Below are 10,179 nucleotides of genomic sequence, written 5' to 3' on the forward strand. Positions count from 1 at the left end.
TAACTAGTCCTGCTCTCAGGTAAGAAGTGGATACAATTGTATCCTGTCTAGACAATGCTCTGTGATCTGAACAACCCAGACTCCAGACTGATACATTGTAAATAGCTAGTTCTGACCTCAGCAGGGAAGTGAATACAATTGTATCCAGTCTAGACAATGCTCTGTGAGTTAAAAAACCTGGACAGCTCTGCGAGCTGAACATCCTAGACTCCTGACTGATATATTGTACATAGATAATCCTAGTCTAGACAATGCTCTGTGAGCTGCACAGCCTGGACTCCAGACTGATACACTGTACATAGCTAGTCTTACAATCAGCTAAGAAGTGGTATAATTGTATCCAGACTAGACAATGCTCTGTGATCTAAAAAGCCTGGACTACATTTTGATATATTGTACAAAACTAGTCCTGCTCTCAGCTGAGAAGTGATACAATTGCATCCTGTCTAGACAATGCTCTGTGAGCTGCACATCCTGGATTCAAGACTGATACATAGTTTATTGCTAGTACTGTTTTCAACTGAGAAGTGATAAAGTTGCATCTATATATAGTTGTACAGTGGGGATCAAAAGTTTGGGCACCCCAGGTAAAAATTTGTATTAATGTGCATAAAGAAGAAAGGAAAGATGGAAAAATCCCCAAAAGGCATCAAATTACAGATTAGACATTCTTATAATATGTCAACAAAAGTTAGATTTTATTTCCATCATTTACATTTTCAAAATAACAGAAAACAAAAAAATGGCGTCTGCAAAAGTTTGGGCACCCTGCAGAACTTATGGCATGCACTGCCCCCTTTGCAAAGCTGAGACCTGCCAGTGTCATGGATTGTTCTCAATCAGCATCTGGGAAGACCAGGTGATGTCAATCTCAAATGTTTTAAATGCCCAGACTCATCTGACCTTGTCCCAACAATCAGCACCATGGGTTCTTCTAAGCATCTGAAACTGAAAATAGTTGACGCTCACAAAGCTGGAGAAGGCTATGAGAAGATAGCAAAACGTTTTCAGATGTTCGGAATGTAATTAAGAAATGGCAGTCATCAGGAACAGTGGAAGTTAAAGCAAGATCTGGAAGACCAAGAAAAATATCAGACAGAACAGCTTGCAGGATTGTGAGAACAACAATTCAAAACCCACGTTTGACTGCACAATCCCTCCAGAAAGATCTGGCAGACACTGGAGTTGTGGTACACTATTCCACTATAAAGAGATACTTGTACAAATATGGTCTTCATGGAAGAGTCATCAGAAGAAAACCTCTCTACGTCCTCAACACAAAAATCAGCGTATGAACTTTGCAAATGAACATATAGACAAGCCTGATGCATTTTGGAAACAAGTTCTGTGGACCGATGAGGTTAGAATTGAACTTTTTGGCCGGAATGAGCAAAGGTACGTTTGGAGAAGAAGGGGAACAGAATTTAATGAAAAGAACCTCTGTCCAACTGTTAAGCATGGGGGTGGATCAATCATGCTTTGGGGTTGTATTGCAGCCAGTGCCACAGGGAACATCTCACAAGTAGAAGGAAAAATGGATTCAATAACATTTCAGCAAATTTTGGATGCTAACTTGATGCCATCTGTGAAAAAGCTGAAGTTAAAGAGAGGATTGCTTCTACAAATGGATAATGATCCTAAACACAGCTCGAAATCCACGGGGGATTACATCAAGAGGCGCAAACTGAAGGTTTTGCCATGTCCTTCACAATCTCCTGACCTCAACATAATTGAAAATCTATGGATAGACCTTAAAAGAGCAGTGCGTGACAGACAGCCCAGAAATCTGAAAGAACTGGAAGACTTTTGTAAGGAAGAATGGGCAAAGATACCTCAAACAAGAATTGAAAGACTCTTGGCTGGCTACAAAAAGCGTTTACAAGCTGTGATACTTGCCAAAGGGGGCAGTACAAGATATTAACTCTGCAGGGTGCCCAAACTTTTGCAGATGCCATTTTTTTGTTTTCTGTTATTTTGAAAGTGTAAATGATGGAAATAAAATCTAACTTTTGGTGACATATTATAAGAATGTCTAATCTGTAATTTTGGAGATTTTTCCATCTTTCCTTGGCTTCTTTATGCACATTAATACAAATTTTTACCTGGGGTGCCCAAACTTTTGATCCCCACTGTATTTATCTATATAATTGATATAGTTGTATCTATATAAGTGATATAGTTGTATCTATATACAGTTGAATCTATATGAGTGATATAGTTGCATCAGTCTAGACAATGCTCTGTGAATCTACACAACCCGGACTCAAGACCAGTGTTTCCCAACCAGGGGTGCCTCCAGCTGTTGCAAGACTACAACTCCCTGCAGGCCCAGAGAGCCTTTGGCTGTCCGGGCATGCTGGGAGTTGTAGTTTTGCAACAGCTGGAGGCACACTGGTTGAGAAACACTGGTCTAGTAGTTTATAAAGTCATCATCATATCTGAGATTGCCATGTCTTGCAGGGGAGTGGAGCTCGGTGTATGTGGTGGCCGCCATCTTGTGCATCATATCGCTGCTCATCGCCTTCCTCCTGTCCTGGAGGCACAAGATCTGCAACCTCAAGATCTGGAAAAGTAAGTACCTTCCGGGGGAGGACGGAGTAACAGGGAGCAGCTGGAATCCTATTGGCTCTACTGATTTATATATCTAACTGATAATTTTTTAATACATTTTTTGTGTATTTTTTTCTAGATTTCCTCCACCCTGAGAATTCTGCAGTAAGTACATTTCATAGGGCTCATATTTCATAAAATGTGTTATATTACATTATGCTGAGTGCAGGGTCCAAGGGGTGGAGCATGACCTTATATGCCCCGCCTCCTCATATCATGCCCCGGGGTTTATAGTCCGACATCCTCTCTGTGCTCTAGTGCTTTTAAAGGAAAACTGTCACATGTTCACTCCGGCACTAACCACAGGTACTGACGAATAGTGTGGGGGACACTGATTCATATGATCCTTGCCTTGCCCGGATCCGTCCGTCCGCAATCTTAGTTTTTCTATATATGCAAATGTGGCTGTAACTGGCACGAGCGGGGTTTCCAGTAGCTTAGTGGCACTGTGACGTTAGCGCCGCCCACTTATGAATATTCATCCCCCCTCCCTCTGACTCTCCCGCTGCCGCTTCCTGACATACGCAGTGCAGACCAGTCAGGAGCGGCGGGGAGAGGAAGAGCCAGAGGGAGGGGGGATGAATATTCATAAGCGGGCGGTGCTGCGGACGGGCATCGCTGACGTCATAGTGCCACTAGGCTCCTGAAAACCCCGCCCATGCCAATTACAGCCACATTTGTATATATAGATAAACTAAGATTGACGGCGAATGGCCGGACGGATCCGGGCAAGGTAGGGATCATATGAATCAGCGTCCCCCGCACTATCCGTCAGTACCTGGTTAGTGCGGGACTGAACATGTGACAGTTTTCCTTTAAGATTACCTTCGTTAATTATGTTTATTTTCCTCCCAGTTCCAACAGGGGACGGTGACAACAAACATGGAAGAAAATAATGAGGAGAACCTGCTTGGAAGGGAGAATACATCCCCTGAGAGCGACCAATGGAGCGAGACCACACCGAACGAATGGACAACGGAGGAGAGACTGGAAACACCGCAAGGAAGAGACCACATGGGCAACAGGATTGGTAAGAACTTCATGGCCACACAGACTGCATAACTGTCCTATCTATCTGTGGTACCACGGGTGGTGTAGGGAAATACCTGATCATTTAGTGACGCCAGGGCACCATTATCCTATACACGGTCTGAGGTTGGAGACAGCTTCTCCTGGGCCAGACACGTGGAGTAAATTAACACTTCAACGTCAGGTTATGGATAACTGTCATTATCATTAAAGGGGTACTCCGGTGAAAACCTTTTTTCTTTTAAATCAACTGGTGCCAGAAAGTTAAACATATTTGTAAATGACTTCTATTAAAAAATCTTAATCCTTCCAGTACTTATTAGCTGCTGAATGCTACAGAGGAAATTCCTTTCTTTTTGGAACACTGACATCTCTGTCCATTTTAGCAACCGTGCATAGCAGATGTATGCTAAGGGCAGCATGGTGGCTCAGTGGTTAGCACTGCTGCCTTGCAGTGCTGGGGCATTGGGTTCAAATCCCACTAAGGACAACAATAAATAAATAAAGAGTTATTATTATTATTATTATACTGACATCAGCAAAGAGCACTGTGGTCGTGATGTCATCAGAGAGAATTCCAAAAAGAAAAGAATTTCCTCTGTAGTATTCAGCAGCTAATAAGTACAGGAAGGATTAATATTTTTTAATAGAAGTAATTCACAAATCTGTTTAACTTTCTGGCACCAGTTGATTTAAAAGAAAAAAGGTTTTCACCGGAGTACCCCTTTAAGAATAGGAGGAACTCTTTCCCAAAGGGAGAAAAAACACAAACAAGTGTCACTCCAGCATCCCTATATGCCTATATATACATACATAATATAGCACCTATAAAGCTATATGGCCGCTTAAAGTGCAAGTGCATATAAACAGAATAAGTAAGGTGCTAAAATACTACTACTTCACCATACATTAGTCACAAGGCAGACGGAGACTGGAGTGACACCACTCGAACGCGGCGTTTTGGCGAAAAGCCTTTAACGAGGAGTCCTCGTTGAAGGCTTCCCACCGAAATGCAGCGGTGGAGTGGCGTCGCTCCAGTCTCCGTCTGCCTTGTGACTAATGTATGGTGAAGTAGTAGTATTTTGGCGCCTTACTTGTTGTAACTTTAGGCATGCGATTTTTTTTTTTTGTCTGCATGCATTTACATTTTGAACAACTATTTGGCAGTTTTGTATAATGTAACCTCTATGTTATTCTGTTTATATACACTTGCACTTTAAAGGGAATGTGACACTTTTTTTTTTATATATATTACTTATTGTAATATAACATAAATTAAGATCATTTGGAAATTACATGTGCATATGTATAAAGTATTTTTAATTTTATTCATTTATTAAGTTTGTACTGGAGGTTGCCATTACCTAGAGCAGTGATTTTCAACCTGCGGACCTCCAGATGTTGCAAAACTACAACTCCCAGCATGTCCGGACAGCCATTGGCTGTCCGGGCATGCTGGGTGTTGTAGTTTTGCAACATCTGGAGGTCCGCAGGTTGAAGACCATTGACCTAGAGTGATCTGTGATGACATCACTTAACAACACGTTCACAGATGCTGTCCGGCAGTCCCTGCAGATAGGAAAGTCCAGATGCAGCGCGTCCGATAGGAAAACATTGCAGACTAAAATGCTGTTTTCTGCGCATGTCTGTCATGCGCAGAACACAGCAGGTGTCCGACACAAGAGGGAGCCAAGGGATCAGCGCCATGTTATTAAAGTCCGGAAGCAACAGCAAAAGGCTGTCTAGGCATGCTGGGAGTTGTAGTTTTGCGACATCCTGGTTGGGAAACACTGTTTCCCCTCTCTATACCAGTGTTTCCCAACCAGAATGTTGCAAAACTAAAACTGTTGTAGTTGTAGTTTTACATCATCTGGAACAACCCTGGTTGGGAAACACTGATATGATTCGGCAACACTATATATATATATATATATATATATATATATATATATATATATAGGGAGATTTATCAAAACCTGTCCAGAGGAAAAGTTGTCCAGTTGCCCATAGCAACCAATCAGCTCGCTTCTTTCATTTTGCAGAGGCCTTGAAATGAAAGAAGCGATCTGATTGGTTGCTATGGGCAACTCAGCAACTTTTCCTCTGGACAAGCTAAACTCCCGTGCAGTATGGCCAGGCTCGGCCCCTCCACTGTGCGGCCGACTGTCTCTCCTCCTAGCAGTGCCCAGTGCTGGGAGGAGGTTAACCCCACCACAGCTGGTTGCCGTTAATAAATGGCGCAGTCGTGCAGCGGGTGTATGAAGCGAGCACATATACACATGACAGCCTTTGGCTGTTCGGGCATGCTGGGAGTTGTAGTTTTGCAACAACTGGAGACACACTGTTTGGAAAACCCTGCCCTATGGGGACTAAACAATCCCCCCTGAAAGGAAGTCCATGGGGGTGGGGGTTTGCCCTTCTGCTCCACGGGAGGTTTCTGTCCTCCCTGAGCTCGCCTTAGGACACCTGCATTATGGATTGAAAGATATACCGCCCCAGTCAAACTCCCCACCTGCAACTGTCCATAATCACAATTGCCCATTTTCCCCATATCGTGCAGCCCTAATATATATCTGTATATGTATATATGTATGTATGTATATATATATATATATATATATATATATATATATATATAAATAGCGGTGCTCCTCCCTAAGCAGAATACTTGCCCCTATAAATATATATATATATATATATATATATATATATTGAAATCCATCTATATATATATATATATATATATATATATATATATATACTAGTTGAGTACCCGGCGTTGCCCGGTTTTTCCTTCCTAATCCTTGTTGGGGAGGAAAATAAACAAAGATGGAATCTTTTGACTTCGTATCCAGTCCTCATATATTGTTGTCATATCCCAACCCCACATCCCGTCCTCCTATCCCCATCCTCCTATCCCGTCCTCCTATCCCCATCCTCCTATCCCGACCTCCTATCCCCGTCCTCCTATCCCGACCTCCTATCCCGTCCTCCTATCTCGACTGTCTATCCCGTCCTCCTATCTCGACTGTCTATCCCGTCCTCCTATCTTGACCTCCTATCCCGTCCTCCTATCCCGTCCTCCTATCCCGTCCTCCTATCCCGTCCTCCAATCTCGACCTCCTATCCTGACCTCCTTTCCCGACCTCCTATCTCGTCCTCCTATCCCGTCCTCATATCTCGACCTCCTATCCCATCTTCCTATCTTGACCTCCTATCAAGACCTCCTATCCCGACCTCCTATCCCGACCTCCTTTCCCGTCCTCCTATCCCGACCCATAATATGTGTACCAGGTATTTGAAATATCTCCAGCCGTACAGAAGTTATGTGGGAACCCCCATTTACCTTTGATTTGCATGAGACTATAAACACAAACCCCGACCCTCACAAATGGGGGTAATTAAGGGTTAAATTAACTATCCTATATTGTAAGTGGACATATAAGTAACATGTGACCAAGTATTATCGAAATATCTCCAGCCGTTTGGAAGTTATGCAGTAACATATATTTCCCATAGACTTGTATGGGAATTTAAACATAAACCCCGCCCCTGGCAAATGGGGGTGAGTAAGGGTTAAATCACCTATCCTATGTTTGTTGTTGACATATAAGTAACATGTGGCCAAGTTTCATGTTAATATCTTTAGCCGTTTGAAAGTTTTTGTGGAACATACACACATACATACATACATACACACATACATACACACACACACACGTTGAGTTTTATATATATATATATATATATATATATATATATGTATATATATATATATATATAAAATCCCTTTTTTCCTTCTTTAGAAAAGATCTACATCATGAATGCTGACACCGTCATCGTTGGCGCCATCTCGGAAGCTCCTTCTCGCTTTAGACCATTGACACCAGAAAGTGACAGCCAGGAGAGTCCGTCACCAGCATCGCGCTACCCTGAGCAGGAATCCAGCAAGATGTCAGCTAAAGACCTCATGTTCTCTATAGAAGAGGAAGAGAGAGAGTCCTGCGCAGCCAAAGCCATACTGGACGTGTAAGGCTGGCAGCGGACCGCCTGGCATCGGATACACTATACATTAATGGCACTTACGGTACAACGCCAATCACCTGACCACTTATCAGATCACAGGAGTCACAAACTTTCACGATAACCCTATGAGCGGTGACCATTGGCTGCCAGAGACTGTGTGTGTTACATAGGGAGCGATGAACATGAACCCTGGGGTTCCCATAAAGACTGAACCATAACGTGTGGATGGAATAGGCGGACCGATCAGGACTGTTGTATGCTGTAACAGGCAGGGACACAATGAGGACGCCATCTTCATTGTAAAAACACGAAAGACTGATCTTGTGCGTCCTTAGTGTTATCATTGTTACAGTATGGTTTCTACATTGCAACATGTTGCTTTCATATTTGCCCACATAACAGCAGTGTTGACCATGCAGTGTGCCTCCAGCTGTTGCAAACCTACAACTCCCAGCATGCCCGGACAGCCGAAGGCTGTCCGGGCATGCTGGAAGTTGTAGTTTTCTCTCACCAAACAATGAGGCCATATGTGATAACAATAATGATAATCTTTATTAAACACGTTAAAAAACATACAACATGATACTGAACAGGTATTGGTAAAACAGGGTACACATACTGAGTACTCTGGTGGAAAAAAAATGTATTTTAATTTTTTTTGTAAATTACTTCTATTAAAAAATCTTAATCCTTCCAGTACTTATTAGCTGCTGAATACTACAGAGGAAATTATTTTCTCTTTGGAACACAGAGCTCTCTGCTGATATCATGACCACAGTGCTCTCTGCTGACACCTCTGTTCATTTTAAGAACTGTCCAGAGTAGGAGAAAATCCCCATAGCAAACATAGGCTGCTCTGGACAGTTCCTAAAATGAACGGACAGAGATGTCAGCAGAGAGCACTGTGGTCATGATGTCAGCAGAGAGCTCTGTGTTCCAGTTCCTAAAATGAACGGACAGAGATGTCAGCAGAGAGCACTGTGGTCATGATGTCAGCAGAGAGCTCTGTGTTCCAAAAAGAAAATAATTTCCTATGTAGTATTCAGCCGCTAATAAGTACCGGAAGGATTAAGATTTTTTAATAGAAGTCATTGACAAATCTGTTTAACTTTTTGGCACCTGTTGAAAATATTCAAAGGGTAAAAGCAGAACTACTCGCCTTTTGTGGTTGTGTAGAAGACACAACCGCCTGATATAGCTTTAAATGTCACGGTGCAGCCGCCCGGGTCTTCAGCAGTAGGTTAACTCTTGCCGGATAGGAGTATGTCACAAAGGTTTAAAAAGCCGGGGTTCCTCGGCGCAATCCGTGGGAATAGATTGACACAGAGCCAGATGTTAAAATCGTGAGTTCATTTATTGGTATTGCCAAGACAAACAGACGCGTTTCAAGACTAAAGCGGTCTCTTTTTCAATGTTAAAAATGGCTTGTTGTCAAGCCATGCATCCTCACTCATGATACCTCACCACTGAATGCGTTTTCACAGATGGCTTTGTCACACCCCTTGACGAAGCTATCTGCGAAAACGCGTTCGGGGTGAGGTATCATGAGTGAGGGTGCATGGCTTGGCATTCATGCTGCATTTATGTTGCTTTATAATCCCTTTTTCCTTTAGCCGGCATTCCTTCTATTCTTGTTTTATATATCAGCCTGATAGCGTTGCTCTTGTGCAGTGTGTTCCACTTACACGTGATCTCATGTAAATACTTACCTGTTCATATATCATCATTTAGGTTACTCTTGCATTTATTTCCAACACGCTCAGTTAAATGACTTATGTGATACTCACCCCTTTTTCTTCAGTATGTGTACCCTGATTTATCAATACCTGTTCAGTATCTTGATGTTTTTTAACATGTGTTTCATAAAGATTATCATTATTGTTACCATATATGGCCTCATTGTTTGGTGAGAGTATTTTCAGTGGCCTATGGTTATTTACTATATAGTGCCCGATTTTATGTTGACAAGTTGTAGTTTTGCAACAGCTGGAGGCACCTTGGTTGGGAAACACTGCTCTAGTGACTACTACAGGACATCAGGCAAATTCAGCCTCCATGTTTTTCATGTGGTTTCCCCTCTCTGGATCACTGGGGGACGCCCTATGATTATTACCCTTTTATCTTATCTTCCCCCCCGTTCTTCCAGTTATTCTAAACCTTTTCTATAGGGGAGATTTATCAAACCTGTCCAGAAGAAAAGTTGCCCATAGCAACCAATCAGATCGCTTCTTTCATTTTTAACAAGACCTCTGCAAAATGAAAGAAGTGATCTGATTGGTTGCTATGGGCAACTTTTCCTTTGCGCAGGTTTTGATAAATCTCCCCCTATGTTCCCTTCTAGGCCGTTTCATGTCTTGCCACATCCGATATATCCCCCATATCTGGTGGGCTGCAGCTTCACCCCCCATTCTGACTCCTGTCTATCCTTCCCGATATTGATTGATGTAAAATCTTCTCTTCCCTCGTATGTCCCCCTTCAGCTTGTACGGTTTGTTGCTTTCTGACCCCTCATAA

At 42.6% G+C, this 10,179-nt stretch overlaps 1 protein-coding gene across 4 annotated transcripts in view; it reads left to right on the forward strand.

Moving 5' to 3' along the window:
- The window catches only part of TNFRSF8 (TNF receptor superfamily member 8), a 61,578-nt gene extending 53,393 nt beyond the window's left edge, over positions 1–8,185 (forward strand). For all 4 annotated transcript variants that reach the window (XM_056542693.1, XM_056542692.1, XM_056542691.1 and 1 more), the window contains 4 exons: positions 2,461–2,571; positions 2,690–2,715; positions 3,466–3,640; positions 7,446–8,185. In XM_056542693.1, coding sequence (XP_056398668.1) covers positions 2,461–2,571; positions 2,690–2,715; positions 3,466–3,640; positions 7,446–7,672 — 539 coding nt within the window. In that variant the 3' untranslated portion in view covers positions 7,673–8,185. The remainder of the gene's footprint in view (positions 1–2,460; positions 2,572–2,689; positions 2,716–3,465; positions 3,641–7,445) is intronic.
- The last annotated feature ends 1,994 nt before the right edge of the window (positions 8,186–10,179 follow it).

Source organism: Hyla sarda, chromosome 10 (genome assembly GCF_029499605.1).
Source record: "Hyla sarda isolate aHylSar1 chromosome 10, aHylSar1.hap1, whole genome shotgun sequence".
Lineage (NCBI taxonomy): Eukaryota > Metazoa > Chordata > Amphibia > Anura > Hylidae > Hyla > Hyla sarda.